Source organism: Elaeis guineensis, chromosome 14, assembly GCF_000442705.2.
Source record: "Elaeis guineensis isolate ETL-2024a chromosome 14, EG11, whole genome shotgun sequence".
Taxonomy (NCBI): domain Eukaryota; kingdom Viridiplantae; phylum Streptophyta; class Magnoliopsida; order Arecales; family Arecaceae; genus Elaeis; species Elaeis guineensis.
Window position 1 is genome coordinate 62188250 of NC_026006.2, and position 24729 is coordinate 62212978.

Consider the following 24729-nt stretch of genomic DNA (forward strand, 5'->3'; position numbering starts at 1 on the left):
GATTTTGATGATCCAAATCAATGAACAATTTCAGTAATTATATTTGCTGAAAATAAATAATAATTAATTAGAAGGTGGACTGGTTCTAGGTCACGGGTCAACTATCTAATGGCCCTTGGGTTTTGGGCATTAATGTCATCTGCATTGGAAGGAGGAACATCATATTTTATGATGGCTGTGGTCGTGAAAGATGACGGGGTCATCAGGATTCAGGAAGTTGGAGGGGAATTATCTTATTCTGACTTTTCTGCGGATTGGCTGGCTACTTAGGTGGCTTGTTAAGACTTTTACTACAGGAACTTCAGCACTCGGGAATATCTATAATTCTGAAAGAATAAGCAGCAAAAATGGTAGGTAAGCCTAATGGCAGCCATCAAAAGAATGATTTCAGTTACCTAAAGAACATCATTAGACCACTAGAACTAAGTATCATATAAACGCCACTAATCATATGATGGGCTTCTTTTTATATTACTAGAATCCATAACCCTCTCTCTCTCTCTCTCTATGAATTGTTATCTGCCTCACTCTTTTGTTGATGTTTCCAAAGCCCAAAGCTCCAAACTTCAGAACACATCTTATGGCACAGAGAAATTCTTGGAGTAGTCTTGATAGAGAGATGTTCAAGTAGGCTGCAGGCCCCTGTCCTAAGTGTTCCGGACGTCACTTTTTGACTGATATAAGAATCAGAAATTTTAGTCTTCAACATCAATCAGCTTGTGATATTTCAACTTTCTTTTCTCTTTTTTTTTTTTTTTTTTTTTTTTTTTTGAAGAAAAAAATATTTCAACTTTCTTCTTATGAATATTCTGCATTTCCGCATTGGACTTCCATGTTCTGCCTTATTTGATTTATTCTTTTTTTCCCAAGGCAAGGGATTGTCTCATTCCAAACTTTGAGTAAGAAAATAATGGATAAATGTGTTAGCTGAAGCGATGCCTTGGAGTAGAAATTAACCTTTTTTCAGGGGAAGACAGCGACTTCCCAGGGACTAGTTGGAAAGTAGCTGGGGGTAGAATGTATTATTTATATGGAGCTCCTGAAAGGTAGTTCCAACCTCCCATTTCGTTTCACTGTACGCAAAACTCAGATAAAATATCAGCTCAGGCAGAAAAAAGAGGGTCAGAAACTATAGTTTTGTTGCAGTTCATATCTATTATCTGGTTTCTTTTATTATTTCTTCCTTTCAACACTCCAGATTTCTATGTTTTGGATTTCACTTATATTTCTGTTCAAGTTCCTGCACTAGTTGTATTTGCTCAGAAAGTTCATACTTGATAAAAGCAATAATAGACTAAAAAAATAGTGAAGTAGAGGATTATCTGATGCCTGATTCTGTGAACGTTTGTTGTTTCTTCCAGATTATCAAGTACCAGTTTATAGAAATATTGAAGTCGTCTAATCATGGATGAGATTTATGAAGGGAAAAAACGAAGCAAATCCATCCGAAGTCTGTCAAAATCTATACAATCACTTGTGGGATTCAACAAAAATCTGACTCCCACTTGGGTTGACTCAGTTTCAAGAATAATCAAGGACTTGTCCTCTGCCAAACTAGCCGGTGATTCGCGTAAAAAGGGCCTGGTTTTGGATAGGGTGGAAAATGTTGGTCGCAGTGATGCAGAAACGGATGCTTCTGTGTTGAAGATTAGAGGTATTGTTCTCTGTTTCATGTCTTCCAAAACTAGCTAATGATTTTCAGAAAAGGATTCTCACCTTTTTCATTGCTAACAGATGAGATTGCTTGTCTTAATGCCCAACTAAACCAATTAAACTTGGAGAAGAGACAGGCATTGAATGACTTTTTAGATTTAAAAGGTGACAATTTTGATCCTGAAATCTTTTGGTTCTTCGTTTTTCTCTTCAGAAATGCATCTCTTATGAATGAGTTAGCTCCTGATGAGAGTGGTAGCAGATGTGATTCTAATATTGGCGTTGCAGGGAACATCCGTGTCTTCTGCCGTACAAGGCCATTTCTTCCTAGAGAAAATGGTGGTTATGAGAGATCTGTGCTAACATCGGATTCAACTAATGTTTTCTTAAGAATTGCAGAGAATAAGAGTAAACAATACAGTTTTGATAAGGTTTTCCACCAACAGTCTACACAAGGTGAATGCCTCAGCTGAGATACTCTTAAAAATATGTTAAAGAAATAGTTCATGATAAAACTTTACCAGTAATGATAAAGAAATAGTTCCAGAAAGAATATATTCATGATATTGCACTCTTAAAACTCTTCAGAAGAAGTCTTTTCTGAAATTGAGCCAGTGATCAAATCTGCGTTGGATGGCTATAATGTTTGCATCTTTGCTTACGGGCAGACAGGCACTGGTAAAACTTACACTATGGTAAGACTAGTTTCTATTTTTCTTATCATGCTTTGAATGCTTTTAGTAGATAATTACTGGAATTCATAAAATACAATCCTCCTAGTCTTGTCGATTTATTTTTTAAATGCTTTAGGAGGGCAGGCCAGATAATCCAGGTGCCGTGCCACGTGGTATTGAGAAACTATTTGAACAAGCATCAGAAAGCAACTTTAGATTCCTGTTCAGTTTCAGTATGCTTGAGATTTATATGGGCAATTTAAGAGATTTGCTTGTTCCCAGAAGCAAAAGGCTGAGGGTTCATAAAGCGCCAAGGTGAGCATTTATTTTAGAACTGATGACATTATTGAGGCCGTGCATATCAATGCCAATTAGATGCCTTATGTTTGAGACAATGACCTCAGAATGCTGCAGTCATGAGGACAATCTTAGCAATATATGAATAGCTACAATGATATATAAGAATTATAGATAACAATCGTTGCTGATATCACTTGTCAATATCTGCTCACAGCCTTTCGATCCAAACGAGCCCAGATGGTGGTATCGAGATTGAGAAGCTAGTAGCAATCAAAGTGAGTAACTATGAGCAAGTAAAAAGATTATATGAGCTGGGAAGTCGGTTCAGATCCACAGCTTCTACCCAGGCTAATTCCACATCAAGCAGATCTCACTGGTAATTATGCCTTCTGTAGCACTTTCTGAATGATGCGAGCTATCTTCAAATAACAGGAATGGATGTTCTCTGCTCAGGACAGCCTGACCCGCATAACATTAACTTCACTCGGTGTACCTGAGAGACGAAGGGAAACAAATAAGATTTGGATGGTTGATCTAGGTGGAAGTGAACGCCTGTTAAAGACAAAAGCAAGTGGAAGAAGGCTCGAAGAGGGAAAAGCCATCAATCTATCACTGTCAGCCCTTGGAGATGTCATCAGTGCACTCCAAAGTAAAAAACCTCATGTGCCTTACAGGTACCTATAACAAGAACCGCAAAATCATAATAACATATACATAATCACTGCTCTCAATGCAGATATACAACCAGCATATATACAACCGGCATAGTTTTTTCTCCTATATCCTTCCATTAAATTGATGGATATGTAAATTTGTCTCATCCAGCAGCAACCTTCCAAGTGTGTTAAAAAGTTTAATGACCATTTTGAACTTAACGAGACTATTAGACTCAACTTTGCTGAGCACTGAGACGAGGGCAACCATTTGCTTGCAATATAAGCAAGTTTCCATTGATTGTATGATTTTACATGACCTATGGTTGATTTTTTATTAAAATTAGATCAATGCGGTGGTCATACATGGGGACAAAATGCTTATTTAGCGAGAGAACCAATTTAAACAACTCAGAAAAAAGATGGAATTCAATCTAGTGAACTATGTCTTGTTCTATTAATATATTTGAATACAGTTTGAGTTTCCGTATTTGACAGGAATAGCAAGCTTACACAAGTGCTTAGAGATTCCCTTGGTAATTTTTACAACATCTCTCTCAACAAGTACAATCATGGTTATTATTTCTATTGTTAACAGGTACATCAAATTTGTCGATGTTTCTCACCTTATGAACACATGGTTACAGGTTCTGACTCAAAAACTTTGATGCTTGTTCACGTCAGTCCCAAAGAAGAAGATTTATGTGAATCTATTTGTTCCTTAGGCTTTGCTACAAGGGTGAGAAGCATCCACCTCGAAAGTGAAGAACCAACAGTAAGATTTTGAAATTCATTTTAGTATATTATAGTGAAGTATTTCTAGCATAACAATGGTGATCCATCCAAGTCAACAAAATTCCATATGACATGCAAAAAACAATTAGATACTATATGATATATTTTTCCCTGCTTTTCTCTGACTTTTCTATGAATCTATGCAGTGTCCCAGTGTCCGCAAATTTTCCATGTATGAAATATTTATGTCAATACTCCATGAGTTAATAACTAGTCCTACACACAAATCACAAACTAGACTGGCACTTTTCCTAGAATGGTAATTACATTTTCGGCAGACTGGGAATCAATGTTCTTTTCTAGGGATGCTGACTGTTGACTCTCAACAGGAAGAGAGAGCTAAGAAAGAAGTTGCAATGTCCGAACTGTTACAAAAGGTGAAACAATTAGAGAATGAACATCAGCATGTCAGAAGAGATATGGAGACTCTCCATGAGAGACTGAGAATTTTGACAGGATCTGAGTCACTAAATGATTGCCATTTGGAATTTTCATACTTATCCACTGAAGAGCTGCAGTCTAATGGGCCAATCAATGCACAAAATGTCCCAGATTTTTCAGGAGATTCAGCTAGCCTGCCTAGATATATGAGGCCAACCATTTCCAGTCAAAAAAAGACTGATTTAGATCACCAGAATTTTTTAAATACTAGGAAGAAACCACCAGTTCCCCCAAAGAGGCGGCCTGCCTCTGTTTATGCTGAATCCATAACTTCCCGAGCAAAGGATGTTGCTTGGCAGTCTGAATGTGGCTCAGAACATAGCATATCCACAACTAGCTGTATGAACTGGAGAAATAGTACAGATGATGGAACAGAATGTAGTCAGGGTGCATCAGATTATGAGATCAAAAAGGTAATTTTCCCTGAACAGGAGAAGTCCCCAAGAAGTATGGTGACTTCTCTTTCCCAGGGAAGTGTCAGTGAGTCGGAAAGTCTTCAGGCCGAAAAGATTAACGAGAAGAAGCACTTAGTCATTGACAGTTGGCTTCATCTACAAATGAAAGAGCAAATAAGTGCATATACTCATCAGGGTAAAAGAGTTCTTGCTAATCCAATTGAGAAAAGAAGTGACCGATGCAATAAACGGAACCTTGAAAGAAAGAATGACCAGGCAGAAATGCTAGGTGGTGTTACTACCAGAAAACTAACAGTTAGCAACAAGCATGTGAATGAGTTTACAGATGAGCTTAAATTGTATGATACGACAGAGCTATTTGGTGAAGCTATGTCTCCTGAAAAATCTCTGAAGAACATGGCAATGGATGAAAGAGACAGTTTCTCAGTTGATTCGTCATTTGACATGACACAGACCAAGTACTATATGAACAAAGATTATGATCAAACAGCTGAAAAATTAAAATTAAGCCCAGAACATCAAGAAGAATTTACTGAAAGCACCACTGAAGTTGAGGTTGATAATGAATCTTCTATAACGCAAGCACAAACTCCTGTATCCAAAGAAAACACAATATCAGTGGAAAGCTATACTCAAGAATTTTGTGGGTCTCAAAAAAAGATGGAAGATGCTGAGGAACCATGCTTGTATTTTAGAAGAGCAAGAAGAACATTATTTACAGACAATGATCTTCCAACAACTGATCATAAGAATGCAGCAACAGAAAACCCTGCAGTAAATGGTACCAGCTTCAAAGATGAAGAAGACTGCACAGGTAACACGGGTAATTTTCTAGCCACGAACATTTCAAGAAATCACAACAAAAAGAAAAAATCCCAACGAGTTTGAAGGTTAGGCATCAACATTTAACTGTATTTTAGTTTTTGATTAAAATAATTACAATCTAGGAGCAGGGAATATTAAAGTTTCAACTACACACAATCTTCACCAAAAGAATCCAACCCAAGAAAAAGGAGAAAAGAGGGAGAGCACCCATTTGTTTTCTCACGGGGACATTATTAATAGATTATGAAGATTATCAAATTTTCAGTTGGCTATATAGTCCATCACTTATTATTTCCTTTTAGATGTATGCACATGATATATATAGAATGCTTTCCCACCAAAAACAAATCTTCCAATGGGAACTCTTCCACAATTTGATAGCTCTAGAAGAACATTTAGAGTCAATTTTATACACCTTAATATCAACACCTTTTGAATCAACTTAATATAGCATCCAATTCCTTATGAAATCAGAGAACATCAAACATGTGTTTATTTCAGTTTCCCACAGATATCTCCAGAACATCCCATCCAAGTTTAATCCCAAGGACCAGAGGCTTTTGTACATAATAATAGCTAAGGATATTTCTTTCTTAAACTAAACAAGATGACATGGCTTTTTTAACGACTTTCTCTGAAGCAATATAGATTCATATACTAATCATTATCCAGCAAAAATTTGGAGTTTGGTCTGGAGAAGCAAAAAGGCATTAGCATTAAACAGAAATCAGCAACCAGGACTCAAATACCATTAGCCCAGTTAATAACTTCTCTATCAGAAGGAGGACATCAACGATCCACTAAGCTACTCTTTGTATAATTGTCCTAGCTTTTCTTTATATGACTATGTGGAACTTGGTTGCACCCATGTATATTAGCAATATTTTTTAATGCCTTACATTGAGTTCTGTTTGATTTCTCTTCAGGAATACATCAACAATTTCGACAGACTCTTCAGATGTTATGGGCAAGTGCACTTCTAGGGCTGGGAATTCACAGTCTAGGATATGGGCATGATTTTTTTCATGGTTTAATGTTTTAAAGCATTTTTTATGGTTGCATTTATTTTTTGTCTTTCCCAACCAGATGGATTTAGACCAAAACTGAGCCTCAGACTTGCAACACTGCAGAGGTAACAAGTTGCAGCTCATCAAATATCACCCATCATAATTTCAGAATACAGCACTATGCTTTTTTTCAAAAATATCAAATGCAATACAAATGTTAAAATTATGCTTCAACTATCTATTGAGTATTATTTATGCATTTCAACTCTTTCTCTCTATCTCTCTCTCTTACACATGCACACAAACACACTTGCATGTGCACATTCACTTATGCATGCATGTATTTGTGTGAGTTCACACATATGTGATGGCTTGAGTGCTTTGAAAGTGCATGCATGTCAAGAACCTACGCTTAAACCATTAAAAGGTGATGTGGCAGCACAAGAGAGCCAGGCCTCTTCACATATCTGCAAGAACATGATACAATTGGCAAAGCGAAGGTTCAAAATTCATCCTCCAGAATATCATGCAAAGGAATATATCAACTTAGACAGCTAAGTATGACTTCAGGTATCAATATGCAACCACCAGCAGGAGAAAGCTTTCTCAGTGACTATAGGGTCTTCAGCAGTCACTAGTGGTTCTATCAATATGGAAGATCATATTTTGGCTACGCCAATGAGGTCTAGAGCTACATTTTGTGAGGAGAGGATCTGGTTTCATTTTGAGAAGAGATTAACTTTAGCGTTATATATTATTATTGTTTTAGCTAATGTAAAGAGCAATGTTCATGCATGTTTTCTGTTTCTGAGTAATTAAATTTACTCAACTACATCCATATGTATTCCATGATTTACTCAATTTCTTTGTCAAATATATATTGTTTCTTGTCTGCATTGGTTTGCAAAAGCTGATCTCTTTTGCAATCCCTTCTCTTATAGGACTCAGATTATAGTTCTAGGTGCTTGATAGAGTGTAAAAACAAAACAACCACCAAACTATATCCTTCATCAAAACACATCAAATGGCAATGAGTAGATGAAGATAAAATCTTGTATAGAAAAAGTATATCGAATAGAAGCAACAATATTAAGCATATGCATGCAGAAAATATCAATAGATACAGATAATAGTCCCATGATGCAGACATGCTAGACGATCAACAAATATACATCAAAAAACCTCCTGTGTTGTTCCAAGGTGTACAGCTTCACTACCCAGAAATCCACTCTCAAATTATCAAATTTATTAATCAAATATTGGAGTAAATGGAAGATAGCATACATAACAAATCCAAGGGACATGAATTTTATCTTTTCATTTGAGAAACAGTAAAATAATATCATTCAATGAAATATTTTTATAAAAAATAAGATGAGGACACTGCAAGTTCTGTCCCTACATCAATGAAATAACAGGTGGCAGAAGTTTCACAGCAAGGGAAAAAGTATACAAAACAAGTAAAAAGAATCTGAAAGAGTTTTGCAACCAACAAGAACAGGACAGTAACGAGATGTCCAAAAATCAGGGACGGTTCATGGAAAAATCATGGTCCAAAGCTAATTCAATCCAACCGATCATTGCAAGATGCTCAAAGCATTGTAGACCCCAAGTCACCTTCAACACCTACCATTATACAGCATATAGTATTTTGTTTTGTTGCTCTTGTCGAACTTTTCAATGGATTTGTGCTGTTGCCTTTCACCTTGTGTTATATATGAATGTGTGGTTCAGTTGGACAAATCCAGTGTCAGTTACTTGACAAGCCATTATCTAGACCTTATTTTCCATACCATGAGAGTCCTGTGATGCAACTTGTTTTATGTGTTTGCTAATGGCAGATGAAGCACATGAGGAATGGGATGTATCTATTCGCAATACTGATGCACAGTCAATAGGTCTGAGTTGAATGAACGTTCACTTGGTCTCTCGTTGTCCCAAAATATATTTGAGGCTAGCAGAAACTTGCACTGCATGGTTATATCCCTTGCAGTGTCATGAAAGACTGATGTTTCTTCTGAGTTGAAATGTGTAACTGTAGGAACTAAACTCATGCACAAAGACCCTGCTGATTAGAAGACTTACATTGCAAGTTGTATAGTTCTAAACAGAGCCTCTTCATCTCTTGCTTCACATAAATCTGTCATCATCACACATTTATTATATCCATGGCCCAAGGAAGTATCACTTTAAAGTGAAAATTCATTCATTTTCCAAGCTCCATTTTGGGTTGTTTTTTATCCTTCTTCAAAATCAAGGAGTCCTCCATGAAGCCTCGGAACATACCCAATCATTTTTAAGTGCCCATTTATCTCATACAAAACTCTGTATATCCTCTCAAAGCAAGGATGAGATCCATCTCTGGAGGTAAATTCATGGACCATGCCATCAACTTCAATAGAACTCCCTCCCGGCACTTTATTTACTCCCCTATCTTTCATCACTTTCCTCAGCTTTCCAACATCATCCCACTTCTCATGTGCTGCATAAATATTAGATAGAAGGATATAATTCCCACCATTCTGGGGCTCAACTTCAATGAGATGCCTCAAGGCTTGCAGTCCTAGCTCAACATCATCATGGATCCGAGCAGCAGCTAGAAGAGCTCCCCATATGGCTCCATTTGCCTCAAATGGCATATCTCTTATTAGATCACATGCCTCTCCTAGAAAGCCTGCCCGACCAAGGAGATCAACCATGCATCCGTAGTGCTCAATCCTAGGTTTGATGTTGTACAATGAACGCATGCGGCGAAAATACCACCGACCCAGATGAGTTTGTCCAGCATGGCTGCAAGCAGATAGGATGGCTAGAAAAGTAACATCATTTGGCTTAACATTCTCTCTCTCCATTCGATCAAACATGTCAAGCGCTTCATTTCCAAGCCCATGCAGAGCAAACCCAGCAATCATCGTGGTCCAAGTTACAATGCTCTTATGCTTCATATTCTCAAACACCTCCATCGCTTTATCTATGTTTCCAGATTTTGCGTACATATCTATTAATGCATTCATCAATGGAACAGTCTTGTATAACCTATGCTTGTCTACGTAACCGTGTATCCATTCTCCCAGATCCAATGCACCCAACTGAGCACAAGCTGAAAGAACTCCCAACAATGCGACCTCATCGGGCTCAACGTCGTCCTCCAGCTGCATCCGCCGAAAAATAGCAACTGCCTCATCCGGGCGGTTCATCTGAGCATAGCCGGCGATCATCGTCGTCCACGAGATCACATTCCTTTCGGGCATCCACCCAAAAAGCGCGTGTGCATTGTCCATATCCCCAACCTTGACATAGCCCGCAACCATCGCATTCCATGAAACAACATCTCTATGACAAATTTCATCAAACAGAAGCCGGGCATGCTGGATGTCTCCACAGGCTGAGTACATATTAATAAGACCGGTCGAGATATGAATATCACAACGCAGCCCGACTCGGACAATTTGGCCGTGAATCTCTTCGCCCAATTCAAGCATGGTCAATCGAGCAACCACCTTCAGTACGAAAGGGAAGGAATAGGTATCGGGTCGAAGACCGACGGATTGGATTCTACTGAAGAGAGAAATGGCATCTAAAGCTGAATCAGTTTTAGAGAGGCTTCGGATCGTGGTGTTGTAGAGATAGATATCGGGTTGGTCTTTGCGTTCGAAGACGGAAAAGGCGTAGTCTTTGAAACCCAGGAGAGAGCAAGCGTGGATGAAGTTGCCGAGGAGGAGGTTGTCGGCGTCGAGGCCTCGAGAGAGCATGAAGCCGTGAATCTGGGCTATGTGTTCGAAGGTGGAGGAGTGGTTCAGGAGGTGGAGGAGACGAGGGAGTGGGGTGAGATGGGTGTTATCTTTGATGGGAGAGGGAGCGGGGAAGGGAAGGGAGGAGAAGAATCGGGGAGAGAGAAATCGTCGGAGCATGGCTTTGGAGGGAGAATGGGTGTGAGCGGGAGCATTTTGTTTTCACGGTGATCTCATGGTGCTGTGGATTTGTGCTTCTCGTCCCTTCGAATGGCATGGAATGGTCGAGACGGGTTCGGGTTGTATCTTTCGCGGGAAGGAATGATTGATCTTATCTTATTTCGAGACATCGTCCGTCGGATCGCCCTCGTACAGATCGCAAAGAAATCGGAACCTTTTCATCCATCTTCTGCACAGTTGTCGAAGCAGTTATGAGATCCAACGGTGGATTCGAGCGAAGGAAGTTGAATCCTTCTTTGCGGGTGGAGACGTGAATTTCATGAAGAGATCCTTCTTTTTTTTTTTCCCTTTATCTTAAAAAATAAAAACATCCAAAGATGGAGCTGCCATTTGTTATCTGACATAATTTTGAAAAGTTTTTCTTTTATATCACAATTTTTTTTCTTGCTCGGAGTGTGCATGCAAATCTATGGAATTATTCACCAAACAAGTGGGAGAGAAAAATTTTTCATATTTTTTTAGCACTCCAATGGTGTGTGATAAATGAAAAAAGAGGAAAAAAAAGATAAAAATTTAAATTTAAACTATAAAATCCACATACGTATAGATAACTTAGCTTATAATTCTCTCTCAAAAATTACCTTTAACATTTAGTTGTATGAATCTAGTAACAGAAAAAGATCCATGACATCCATTTTTTATTTTTTCTATTATTCATACTCTCGTGACTTCATAGATACATTCTAACTTCTGATTTGTATACTATTCAAATTTCTCTTTCAAAGAAAGAAATCAGTGTCTAGTGCAGATTTTTTTTTTTTTTTTTGAAGAAGAGGAAGAGAAAAATGGTTTATTTTCATAAATTATCCAAATACAAATGCTTAGTTTTCTAAATAAAAGAAGACAAGCGATATATTTAGGGCCTGTTTTGGAAGGATAGGATTGGCCTAAGTTCTATAGGATTTGACAATCTTAGGGATAAAAATCTTATTTTATGTCTAACTACTGTTTGGTTAAATTAATCATGAGATTAAAAATCTATTGAGACAGCTAATCTTATTGAAAAAAATAATCACCTCTATGGATCTTTTTTTTCCTGAGATCGTTGGGCTTCCTCCTCGTCCAAACATCACGTTCTCTTCTTATTTTTTATTTTGTTCCTTCTATCATCCACCTCACGTGCATCCTCCTTTTCTCCTCCTCCCACAGTCCCACTCCTCCGCCCTCTCGCCACCTCCTCTCATACTACCCGTATCTTGCTATGCTCATCCTCGTTGTCGCTGTCGTCGCTGTCGTCACTGTCGTGCTCTCCTATTGTGCCTGCATTTGGTGATCTTTCTGGCCCTATCGCCGTTGCAACAACTCTAACCGATGCAATCCTCTAAAGGTCGATGATTCGACATCTTGTTTCAAATCAATGAGGCCCTCCACTCTCTTCTATGTTAGATCTTCTATACATTTTGCTCATCAACTGTTTGATCTTATGCTAAAGTGAAGATGGTAAATATTAATCTACGTCGTTCCTCTTAGCTCCAAGATATTAACATGTGGCTCTTCTCGCTCTTATCTAGCACTGTATTAGATTAAGGTGTTATACTTCTATTTCTCAAATATCTAATAATGTTTTTCCCCTACCATAGTTATTTGCCATCCCAAAAAATGATTCTTATAATAAAGATTCTGATGGGGTTCGTACCAGCAAATATAATTATTTAATTCTTGACTTTTCTATGAGTGATTTGGTTTATACTCACCATTTGACAAAACTAGATTTTCTCTTTTGGAGATTAGCTTTTTTGCCATGGTTGTATAGTTGCATCATCTATTCTATAACCCATCATAATCTATTGCTAAGTTGTCCTGCTGACCCTTTCTAAATTTTTATGGTGTACCTATAGATGCATTATTCTACTGGCTGTATTCTTGAGCCCCTACACTTTCAAGATATTTCATATGTCTTCTGTTTTGGGTTTCAAGTTGCTAAAAAATTCATGCTATTGCATCTTGAAGATAGTATATCCTTGTCGCTGCTTTTATATTGGCACAAATGATGATTCAATTTTAATTTAAACTGATGGGCATAGACTCAACAAAAGCAACAGTTCTTTTACTTGTGCCACATATCCAAACATATATCATGCAAACTACCATGCAAAATACACATCTAAACATAAGGTACGATTATTTACATGAGTTTTTTTTTTTCATAGAAATTTTTTTATAATCTTATAAAATTGAATCCTATATCATATCATGATTTTGATTCTAGGTTTAAAAATCCTAAATATCCAAACAAGTCATTAAAAAAAACACTCAAAAAAATATGGATGTTGGAACATGATGGTCATATGTGATATCCCAAGCTTGTCTTAATAAAGATAAGAGATAATAGATATAGATATTTATGAGAAATATTAAAGAATGCCTCAAGGACATTTGTGGGATTTCTCATATTCATTGCCATGCTATATCTTATTCAGATCAGTTAAGTAACTACCATCAAATATAGTATTGTAGTCCTCAATTACTTTTCTTAAATTTGTTCTCTCCAAAACATTCAAAAATCTCTCTATTGTAGTCAACAACCAATGTGTAGTGCATTGATCTCTTTTTTATCTTCACATGGATGATAAATGTTTCATTCAGTGAATTATAAATAACAGATTTGAAGGTATTAATTTAGGAAAGAAGGTCGTGGTTTATATTATTAATTATAGATCATCATAGGTATCTAGATTGACTTCTATGTGAAAATAATTTATCTAGAAATCTTGATTGACTTTGGACAAGATGTTAACATGTCATCTAAGATAATAAGGAATTTAACAAGTAATATCTCATGTAGCATTTTAATCATGCCTGACTACAGTACCAAACTAATTTGTTGTGCCAACCTTTTATGAATTACTGCTACATGATTAAGCACTTTTTAGGAGAATCGCAAACAAGTAAAATGCTAAGTGATGGCTGAGGTTCCTTATATTCTTGAACCTGATTGTCCAAGTAGCCTTGACATGATATACATAGGCCTTGCCAAACCTTAACCCAATGAGAAAGGTTGTAATAATATTAAATTAATAGATAGCTACTCGCAAAAAGATGTGGAACTGTGACAAAATGGATCCAAATTGCTATTAAAATGGCTTCATAAAGCCAATCTCATATACGGGTTGGGCTTGGTGGTCATGTTGCCAAATCTAAGCACTAGCCATAGTAAGCCAGAGGAAGCATGCTGAATAAAATGAAGCCCAAAAACTTTGCTCGAGCCTAACTCATTCCAAGGCCATCCAAAACTTGTACTTGGTGTGCAATTTTGCTATTTATCACAAAATGCCACACGCAATGCTATAATAACACTTGATCAAAGTTCTTAAATAATTCATAATATATATACTAAAAGATCCTTCTAGCCAGAAATCTTAATCTAACCAATATTCTTTCTCTCTAAATTCAAGCAGAATTAGAATAATTTTAACCGACTCATCGGATATCCGATCTGACATGATTTGATTGAAACTTGTAGCTGATATGAATTCTAAAAAAAATATCCGAAATGAATTTGAATTAGATATAGATAATGATATGCCCCAATCTTAATTCGACCCAATATAATCTTAATATATATCTTCTTTTTAAAATTATAATAATTTTATATTATTTACATGTATTTGTTCAATCCGACTCGATCAATCTCTCTTATATATCGGATTCAATTCGACCTGCACATCTATTTGACTTACAAGGATGGATATGGATATAAGATTTTTACTTATGGAACCGATATAGATATAGGCCGATCCGACGTATATCCGATCCCTTGCTAGTCCTATACAAAATATTTAACCAAATATTTTTTAAAAAAATTTTGTACACCACGACGGTATAGAAAAAATATACCACCACACTTGATTGGATTATATAACCATCACTTTTCAATATGTATTTAATATTTGTAACTCTATATTTTTATTTGAAATTTTGAATGACAAAAATATGCTTCTCATTCAAAAAAAATTATAAATTATTTTTATGATATTCTATTTTGAAATTAAAATTTTTTATATATAATGTCATAATTTTTTAATAAAATATTATAAAAAATATATTTTTATTATAAAAAAATTAAAATTTTTAAATAATAAAAATATTTTTATCAAAATATGCGCACGTTAGCGCCGACCGCTCTTAGAGTTTACCCGCGAAATCCTTCGGCGGTACTGATACGCAACCCAGGGACGTGAAAACCCGCGGGTTATTCGGAAGGGAGGCGGGCGGCTCGATTAAAAGTGGGCGGCTCCAAACCATGGCCTCGGGTCAAACCCCTAAACCCACCCCCAATCCTAACCCTCACCCACCTAACCCTAATACCGCGTGCCAGCGGCAGCTGAGGCCGGCGATTCCAAACCCAAATCACCAACCCTTTGCCAACGTCTCCCCAATCGATTCGTCCCCGGCAGGGGAGGAATTGGTTCCCCCTAGGGTTAGGTTTTTCGTTGGAGCAGGATCGAGAACGAGGGTTTTTTTGTTCTTGTTGCTTATATCTAGATTTGGGGAGATAAAGGAGGGGTTTTTAAGTTGGGGCGATGGAGGGGGCTTCGGGTGGGAACGACGTGGAGCTGGTGTCCAAGACGCTGCAGTTCGAACACAAGCTGTTCTACTTCGATCTGAAGGAGAACCCCCGTGGAAGGTACCTTAAGATCTCGGAGAAGACGTCGGCGACGAGGTCCACCATTATCGTTCCTGTTAACGGCATCGCCTGGTTCATCGACCTCTTCAATTACTATGTCAACACTGACGAGCAGGATGCCTTCAGCAAGGAGCTCAAGCTCGACACCAAGGTTGGAGGAATCCTATCGTGGTTTAAGTTTGTTGGATTCTTGTTGTTTACATGCATTGGATCTGGGACTTTGTGCTGATTGATGCTTCCTTTGTTCTTATTAGGTGTTTTACTTTGATATTGGGGAGAATAAAAGGGGCCGCTTCTTGAAGGTAGAGCCTTGTCGTTGCTTTTCTTTATTTCTCTTTACCTTTTTCGCTTATCGTATGATTGCTTATGTTACTTTTGCTTTTTTGAGGTAGGTTATGCTTTTTTGTTCAGTTCCATGCTATTATGGCCTGAATCGGATATAGCTAAGATCTTTTGGCAGTTGATCTTCTGGGAATTCGATGGAGTAGTCTCATGTTGAATTGCCTGGTAATGATGATATATTAAAATCACGAAAAGTGGAAAAGGTTGCTTTTCAGAAAGTTAAGTAGGCATGCATAAGTGTAGGACAGGTTAACAACTGAATACGTGAACTGGCATGAGTTGTTGGGTAGTTTTCTTGTTGTTGCCTGTGAAATTGATGGAGGGTCATGATGTTTTACTTAAGAACTGTGAATGAACTCTAATGACGTCTCTTTTGCTGAGCATATAGTTAAGCGCATATAACAACAGAGGGCCTTTGAAATCGTTGCAATTGCATGCACAAAGTTACATTGGCTATTATTTTCAATCATGTTTTACATGTTGAAGTTTGAGATGCGATGCATGTCAGTGTTAATTTCCCATATTTCGTCCATGTGAGATAATATAGAACAAAATTATCTTGTGAACCTTTGGTTGTAAATTTCTATTTGCTTTTTCATTATTGTTACATCATAAATATGTGTATATATATTTATCATCATGGATCTGTTTTACCTGAAGAGTAAGCCACATGGTTGAATATATTGTTTTCAAACTTTGCAATGTAATGGGTATTAAGTAAGATGTTGTCCACATCAGGTGTCGCACAATAATTGCAATAAAAAAATGGATAGAATTACTGAAACAATGAAAAAAGAAAATTTCAATTTCAGAGATTTCAAACAATGCTTAAAAGGATGATAAATGTTGGTTGTTAATATAAACACTAGATATTGTATAATTATATAAAGAAATAGAGAACCAATGAAAACATTCAAGAAATACGTTATCTGCTAAAAGATGATGAATTCTACTTATTATGTCTCTCTACATGTTCTATAAGAAAAACTTAATATTGACCTTGAAAGTGAATCTTATATACAATTAGCCCGATATAATTCATAAAAAGATTGAAATAAGTGGTTTATATTCTCAAATTAACCCTAGCAAGATCGTTTGATTTTATAAATTTCTGATTGATGATGTAAGATCTTTTGTTATACGTGTTCATAACTTGTTTTCTCGTTAAATAAGGTCAAAGCATGTAGGAAAGTTGCTACCAATTGATGTTTATATGAACCAATGCCATTTCTTGCATGTAGATTTAGTTTGTTCTGCCTCCTGATGGAATAAAACTGGCTGGTTAATTTAATATTCCCATCCTAAAATTGTTTCTAGCCCAGCATTCATGCAAAACACTAAAAAAATGGTTTTAACAAGTGTGGCTTGAACTTTTTTGGTTTGAGCATGCAAATGTTTATGTATTCTCTACCTTGTTAGTTTCTTTTAATAGGATGGTGAAAATTCAACAAGTATATCAACATGTATGCTTGTCTTGTTGCTTCATTTCAAGGATCGCCGACTTGGAATTGGACCTCATGTTGGCTGGCTGGCAGTACGAGTCGGTATGCCTATGTACTGGACTGTAATAGACTGTATTAGGCCTAAATTGACACAGACATAAGGGATGAACCGAGGAGAAAAGAGAGAAAAAAAGGGGGAGAGAGAGAAAGTGAAGGAAAGAGAGACCGACAGAGATGTCGGCGGTGGCCACTGGATGGCCGCGAAGGCCTCTCGGGCTCCACGGTCCTCCATGAGAGAAAATGAGAGTAGAGAGAGATAGAGAGAGGGTGGTCACCGTGGTCGCTGGACTACCCAAAAGCAGCCTCGCGGTCGCTGCGGGTTTGAAATAGGGGTTCGTCCCTATTTCATAGTGTTTAAAAAAAAAAAACAATACACAGTGAAGTTGGCAAGGTGGCTACCTGGCTGTCTCCTCCCCGCCTTTCCTTCCCTCCTCTCCTCTCCTTCTCCTCTTTCTCTCTTCTCGCATCTTGTGGAGGATCCAGAGCCCTAGAGGCCTTGATGGCCCTTCGACGGTCTCGGCGTACCACTGTCGGCCTTTCCCTTTCCTTCTCTCTCCTCCTCTTTTTGTCTCTCTTCCTCTCTTTCCTTCTTTCTCGCTCCATTTTCGCCGGTGTTTCGAATGGAATGCCTAAACCGCACCGGTTAGCTGTCAGTATGATTCAGCACGCCCTCAAACTAGATGGCTCGGGGCAATTTGGCGAACCATGCTTCATCCATTATCTTAAAATTTGCTAGTTTATTCAAATTGGCATGCATATGAAGAATGATACTTCTATATTGAGGCTTAACATATGCTAGTCTTGTGTTTACTTCTATATCGAAGCTTAGCATATGCTTGTCTTGTGTTTAAGGGTGGTTGAAGGCTACCTTTAGTAGATGATTTAGCTCAAGGTAGGTTAAAGTGCACTGAGATGCTTATTTCAAGCATTATGATTTTGGTTAATTATTTAGTTTTCGACATTGATTAATATTTATAATATTTATCTATCAATGTAAAACTTTTGATTATGGTTGTTTGTATGTTTATATCAAGTAATACTTTGATTTGGGCTTGAGAGGTAAGGTTCCATCATTTCTTTGGTTGAGTTAGGTTGGGTCTGGTTGGGTTGCATCACATCTTATTGGCATTGGGCTGTCCTAAAGGCTAAAACTCAGCCAACTTTGGTGATTCAAGTTCCTAGCACCAACTAGCAATTTTAGCTGTACTTGGCTTCAGTTATTTGATGAAAACCCAAGTTTAGACCTTGTCGAATATGATTCCAATATACTGTGTCACATTAGAAAGCTAATCAGAACTATATCAATAAAGAATATGGGAAAACATATCTTTTTTCTATGCTTGTATTAGTAGGAGCACATTGGGAGGTATAGGCATATTCTCAGGGTCTTTGAGCATGGGACCCCTAGCACCTGTGCTTGGTGGGATGGTAGTAAATGGGATCAAAGTTGGATTTCAGATTTAGGACAACTGGAGATATCTTGAGATTTGTTTGGTTATGAATATCAGAGAGAAATTATGATGGATCAATAAGTTTGGTGCAGTTAAGCTTTTCTATTTTTGGACATGAGGACCAATTCTTGATCAACCTCAGGATTTGATGATGTCAACCTGAGGTGCCCCATGCCTGTTCCTTTGCATCTTTTGACCACAAATCATCAGCATTTCAATATAATTGGCATATAATTCCCTTATGTTTAATGTGCAGTTTAACTCATATATATATATATATATATATATATATATATATATATATATGTATATATATATATATATGTATGTATATATGTGTATATATGTATATATATGTATGTATATATGTATGTATATATGTGTATATATGTGTATATATGTATGTATATATGTATGTATATATGTGTATATATGTGTATATATGTATGTATATATATACATATATATACATGTATGTATGTATACATACATGTATGTATGTATACATACATGTATGTATGTATACATACATGTATGTATGTATATCTATGTATGTATATCTATATGTATATCTATGTATATATATATATGTATGTGTGTGTGTGTGCGCGCGCCCGCGCGCGTGTGCGTGCGTGCAACCTTCATAGACATGACTGTTAAGATAACTGATAAAGTTGACCAAAATTGATGGGGTAATGCTGGTTGATGATGGTTCTGTGTTGTCTTTCCATCTAACATATTAGTTATAACTTTGCTGTCTAACTTGCTATATGACTTGCAAATTCATAACTTGCTATATGACTTGCAGGTTTGCTTTTTTTTTTACCTATTCTTTTCTCATGACAATGATTGTACAAATTCTTTTTCTTTCCTCCTGATCATTAGGTAGACAGAGTTTCCACCTAATATGAACCATTCACCTGTCTTGATAACCCTGAGTAAACCCTACCATGACTTTAGGAAGTCTTATTGTTAATTTTAAATGAAAGAACTTCAATATTTAAAAATTGCGTCGTCCCAGACATATAATCTTGTCTTGAGTTTGTTGATGTTGAGGATGATATCAGCATCATAGCATGTTGTTTTTCAATTTTCTGGGGATGCTAACAATTAACTTTGGTGTTTATAGCATGTTGTTTTTCAATTTTCTGGGGATGCTAACAATTAACTTTGGCGTTTGCCTTTATATGTACCATAATTCTTCTATCATTGAAGGTGAATGGATGTCTCATTCATTACATTGCTTTGCAAAATTTTACTTTAATCTTAGATCCACTACCGCTGCTCCCTCAACCCTGAATGCAGTCTTATGAAGATGGATAAGATGCAGTTTGTCTGGTTATCCCAGATGATAAATTTATTCTAACCGCATAATCCTATTTTTCAAAAATAATCTCATATTCAAGATTTTCAATCTTATAGAAACTGATCTCACTTTTTCATAGCCTTTATTTTCGTCAACTTTCTCTATATAACTACCGGATCTTGCTTTTCTGCATTGTTGATGATTGTTTTCTTTTAAACTGTTCTTCTTTTCTTCATGCATTTTTTCTTTGTGAGAAGTTAGATCATATTAATAAAGCTTACTGATGAGAAGTAGGCATTAATAAATGTCTCACTTATGGTTCTTGTGATGTTGATAGATATATCCAAATCTTTGAACATGTAAATTAATTTTCCTTTATCATAGTCACTTTTATCTAATGATTTTGATAAAAGTGTCTTACAGTCATTGCTAAATCTAGGAACTAATGAACTAATGGAAGTATTTTACAGTCATTCCTAAATTAATGCAACTCTGGTTGAAGTTTGGTCATCAGTCATTGCACGAGCATAAACTTGCCTGTTATGGAAGTGCATAATGGAAGTCTGGGATTTTAATTGTACTAATATTATTTTAATCCGCTGATTAGTAACATGTACAAGATGCTCTTTGTTCTTATTATATAGTGCTCTTTGTAACAGGATAATGCATAAAAACTGCTAATTATGTATTTCTTATTTCTGTATGTTGAAGGTTCCCCAAGTAGTTTATGAAGGCCTTACAATGTTTGGACTGCCATTATATTTAACCATGTTTGTCGTACAATGTTGTGTCCTATATGGAATCTGACATGTTAGTGGGAAGTCAATCATAAAAGTCATTCTTGATTTTCTTTGCAATTATTGTTGAATGTGCATGTAGAGAACTTATTTACTATTGTCCACCAATTCTTAAACCCTTAATGGGCCATTAGAATGGACCATTATCTATTCTATCTTTTTTTCCTAAAAAAAAAGAGAAGAGCTTTGATTTTCCATGTGATTCTCTCTGGATCGCATCTGTCAACGTTTCGGATGAGAATGCGCTTAGATTTTTGTCAAATTTATTGATCTTCCTTCAATTGAATATTAGCTAAATGGAAATTTTGCCAATGAACAAAACCTTTCCCTTTTTGGAAAAGTAAATAAGGTAGCATATCAACTCTCTTTCCTCTACTTTTCTTTCCTATCTTGGTCAACTGATCCATTCATCTATCTCAAATCACAAACCAATTAAATCAAGGGGTGGCAATTTATGACCCCACCTATCAATTCAACCTGCAAATGATCCGCTTTATGTAAGTTCGGGTATGACATAAATATGTTTGGGTCATAAACAGGTCAAGTTGCTTAGACTCGTTTATTAAACTAGTTGGGTTTAGAGTTAGACATTTTACCCGTTTAACCCATTTTGACCTGTTTAATAGTTGGGTTCGGTTGTGACTTGACTTATTTAACCTATTTAAGAATTGTCTAACTTATTTAAAACCTACCTAACCTGTGTCCACACCATTTAACCTGGCATGCTTAATTTGTTTAACTCATTTAAAACCATTTAATTCATTAAGAATCCACTTAACTTATTTAACCCCTTTAACCTGATTCGACCTATTTAGTAAATGATTATGCTGGTCTGATCAGATTACTTGTTTAATAAATAGATGAGGTTTAAATTTGAATTTTTGACCTATCTAATAAACATGTCAGTTTCGGGTTAACAAACTTTTGACTCAACCCACATCTGAGTTGAGCCAACTGGATTGCCACCCATAATTAAATCATTCAAGATCAATTAGCATTTAAATTTTAAATTTTGGATCGTTACAAATACCGCATTTACAATGTTCCTTCCTAGTATGTTAATATCTCCCATTTAAGAGTTTTTCTATGCTTGCATTTGATTCTCTCTCTCTCTCCCCCCTTCTCTCTCTCACACTCATCATTTCGTAATGTCATTTTTATAATTTATATATATTCAATGTCCATTTCATGTGATTGATTGCTAGTGAATCCAAAAGAATTGGAAGGCAAAATAGAAAATCAGCATTACCTTGCTATCGCTAGGCTTGTCTTTTCTTTCTCTTGTTTCTAACCAATTTTTCTTAAAAGGATTCTATCATTTCACAAATCATTGTGTTCGTGTCATCATTTGAAGTTTTGGCTGAAACCAGTTCAAAATTGACTGAAAATTTCCAATCTTTTCCCATTTTGGGCACTTCCAGCTGAGTTTCTAGCAATTTTGACCGGAGTGATAGTTTTTTATCTTCTTTTTTTGTTTAACGGTGTGCGGTGTGCTATTCAATATTTTCTAAAATTTGTTGGTATTATGCAATAACACAATTATCCAAGGCTTGTAAAGATCAAATTTATTTTATTTTTGGGAAAGCTTTATTGTTATAACGGGCAACATGCAAGCTTGATGTGTATCTTTGTTAATTAGAGAGTGCTGTGTGTTCCTATTATCCTTTTTCTACTTAAATTTGTTTTCTTTTCTTTTGTTTTAGAATAAAATGATATATTAAAATGCAGTAGTGAGATAAAATAGGTGTTTGTTTGGATGGATCTTGTCTTAAATATATTGTCAAAAGGGATTATCATTTATCATAAAATATTCTCAAATGGCTTTTCTTGCTTAGACGAGTTATTAAAATAAAATGAAATATGCTTAATGAAAAGTTCAGTTGGCCATAAACATTAAAGCAAATATAAGAAATTATAAAAGAAAAGAAAGTTAGAAAAATTATAAAGATTAGTTTGCTGGAACAGTGAAACTCAGAGCGGAGGTGCTGAAACTGAAACTCTAATTATAGGAATGAATCCAAAACGGAGTTACAAAGCTTTGTTTCATGCTTAATCTACCATGCTTTAAAGCTTATTCTGCTACCTAAGTAATTCTAGAGGCCCCCCTTAAAAATATGTTATTTCGATGGTGGGGACAGTATGAGTTACCTTCTGTAGTGTATGCAGCAATAATATAAGTTGTGCTTATGGAATTCTGTCCCCTTTTCAGCCAAATAATGTCAGAAAAAAGATCTTTATCATAGGATTTCTCAGACCTTTTTTGAATCCATAGCCCTAGGTAGATGAGGAACCTTATCCAATATAAATGTTGTAGTTGTGGGATGGGAAATGCTGTGTATGATTTCAAGGTTGTAGTTAGCATCATCTTCATTTCTTATGGGCATGCTGGAGGATGCTTCTGTTCCTGGGTATGCCAACAGACATCACAAACTGTTGATTTATCAGATGTTACACAATCTGTCAAATAATACTAATATGTTTACTTCTTATTTAGATTTCAGAAGCATCTGTCAACAGAAATCGTAGTACAATCATTGTTCCGGCAGGAAGCTCGGGTGAAGAAGGATGGACAGCATTTAGAAACATTTTGCTAGAGATTAATGAAGAAGCTTCCCGTCTTTTCATTGTACCAAATCAGGTACATGCTGAGTGAATGGTTTTGTACCATGGTTCACCGCATGATGTTTTGGCTGAGCTTGTCCTTACTTTTGTCAATTGTTTCTTATGATCCAAAGCAGCAACACATGGAACCATCAGAGCGACTTCCAGGACTTTCGGATGACGTTGGGGCTGGATTTATACCAGGCCACAGTACGCAATCAGCCACTGGGTCAGAGTTGAATGTTGACCGATTGGTTGAATTGCCTCCTCAGGAGGATATTGGAGGCATGGGGATGTCTAAAGTAATTAGGGCAGATCAAAAGAGGTTCTTTTTTGATCTAGGGAGCAATAATAGGGGTCATTTCTTGAGGATATCTGAGGTACCTGGAGTATTCGCTGAATGGCTGTTATCAATTTCATTGTTTTTACTAGTGACAACATCACAACTTTCTTACCATATCCAAATGCAGGTTGCTGGTGCAGATCGCTCATCAATCATCCTTCCCTTGTCTGGTCTGAAGCAGTTTCATGAAATGATCGGTCATTTCGTTGAGATAACCAAGGACAGACTTGAAGGAATGACTGGTCCAAATGTGCGGACAGTGGAACCAGCACAGAGATGATCTTTTCAGGAGGACCGTTGATCCTTTCACTTCAGTTCTACTATGGGTCTGTTTGATTTGGATTGAGCGTCGTGTAGATCATGCTCTATATTGTTAATTCATGTCTGGTGGACAATAATTGTTTTACTTAGTCCATGGTGGAGATACGGTCATTAGCCAATCTTTTTTTTTTTTTTGATGAGGAATAATGAAGAGCAAAACTAATATCTTGTAGCTTGTGCATCTGGTGGTATAAAAAGGTGGCGACTATGGTGTTGATGTCTCTGAATAATCAAGTTTTGCCATTATGTTAAACACATTGTGTTGTGTTTTTATAAATGCTGGCAATGAGATGTGATTTGCGAGTTATTCCTTTGTCTAGGGCTACCCCCGCATATTTTTGTTGCTACTTATTACTAGGATTTTTAATGGTTCTGTCTGCAAGTCTCTGATCAGTGAAGATACTGCAGGTATGCCATGATATCATTTACCGAAGTGTTATTTTTACTAATCCGATCTGGCAGGTATGTGAAGCATTTATTTTTTCACATATTTTTTGAATTACCGGTCTGGCAGGTATGTGAAGCATTTATTTTTTCACATATTTTTTGAATTACCGTTTGAGTCAGTATCAATCATTTCATAGAAATGATACAGTAATCTCCCCTTGTGATCTGGTAAAATCAATATATTGGCGGATCCTTAGGAAGAAATCTGTGGATTGGGCGGGGCCCAGATGGGTTTGGCTGTCCGTGAAATTTTTCCT

The 24729-nt window shown here is 36.5% G+C and overlaps 3 protein-coding genes across 17 annotated transcripts; 2 read left to right on the forward strand and 1 right to left on the reverse strand.

Annotated features, from left to right (window-relative positions):
- The first annotated feature begins 853 nt into the window (after nt 1-853).
- Nucleotides 854-6828, forward strand: LOC105057265 (kinesin-like protein KIN-14B). Of its 4 annotated transcripts, none has more exons than XM_010939823.4 (12): nt 854-1121; nt 1362-1654; nt 1735-1818; nt 1942-2109; nt 2242-2348; nt 2464-2642; nt 2842-3003; nt 3086-3301; nt 3779-3816; nt 3928-4055; nt 4405-5746; nt 6684-6828. In XM_010939823.4, the coding sequence occupies exons 2-12, from the start codon at nt 1405-1407 to the stop codon at nt 6797-6799; spliced, it is 2790 nt and encodes a 929-aa protein (XP_010938125.1). In that variant the 5' UTR covers nt 854-1121; nt 1362-1404; the 3' UTR covers nt 6800-6828. The 4 variants fall into 4 exon arrangements, with proteins under 4 accessions (XP_010938125.1, XP_010938123.1, XP_010938122.1 ...); XM_010939821.3 differs by having other exon boundaries at nt 855-1046; nt 4405-5755; nt 6684-6824; XM_010939820.4 differs by having other exon boundaries at nt 856-1121; nt 4405-5755; nt 6684-6824.
- LOC105057267 (pentatricopeptide repeat-containing protein At5g56310) lies at nt 2627-11042 on the reverse strand. Of its 11 annotated transcripts, none has more exons than XR_012136731.1 (3): nt 8850-11042; nt 5466-5524; nt 2627-3120 (listed from the first exon to the last, which is right to left on the reverse strand). XR_012136731.1 is itself a non-coding variant. In XM_073248415.1 (1 exon), exon 1 carries the CDS (start codon nt 10673-10675, stop codon nt 9002-9004), a length of 1674 nt encoding a protein of 557 aa, XP_073104516.1. In that variant the 5' UTR covers nt 10676-11042; the 3' UTR covers nt 8105-9001. The 11 variants fall into 11 exon arrangements, 1 of the variants encoding a protein (XP_073104516.1); XR_012136728.1 differs by having other exon boundaries at nt 2627-3305; XR_012136726.1 differs by having other exon boundaries at nt 8395-11042.
- A 3950-nt stretch (nt 11043-14992) lies between these two features.
- On the forward strand, nt 14993-24278 carry LOC105057264 (transcription factor Pur-alpha 1). Of its 2 annotated transcripts, none has more exons than XM_010939818.3 (5): nt 14993-15513; nt 15617-15664; nt 23255-23398; nt 23496-23741; nt 23832-24278. In XM_010939818.3, exons 1-5 carry the CDS (start codon nt 15259-15261, stop codon nt 23982-23984), a joined length of 846 nt encoding a protein of 281 aa, XP_010938120.1. In that variant the 5' UTR covers nt 14993-15258; the 3' UTR covers nt 23985-24278. The 2 variants fall into 2 exon arrangements, with proteins under 2 accessions (XP_010938120.1, XP_010938121.1); XM_010939819.3 differs by having other exon boundaries at nt 23499-23741.
- The last annotated feature ends 451 nt before the right edge of the window (nt 24279-24729 follow it).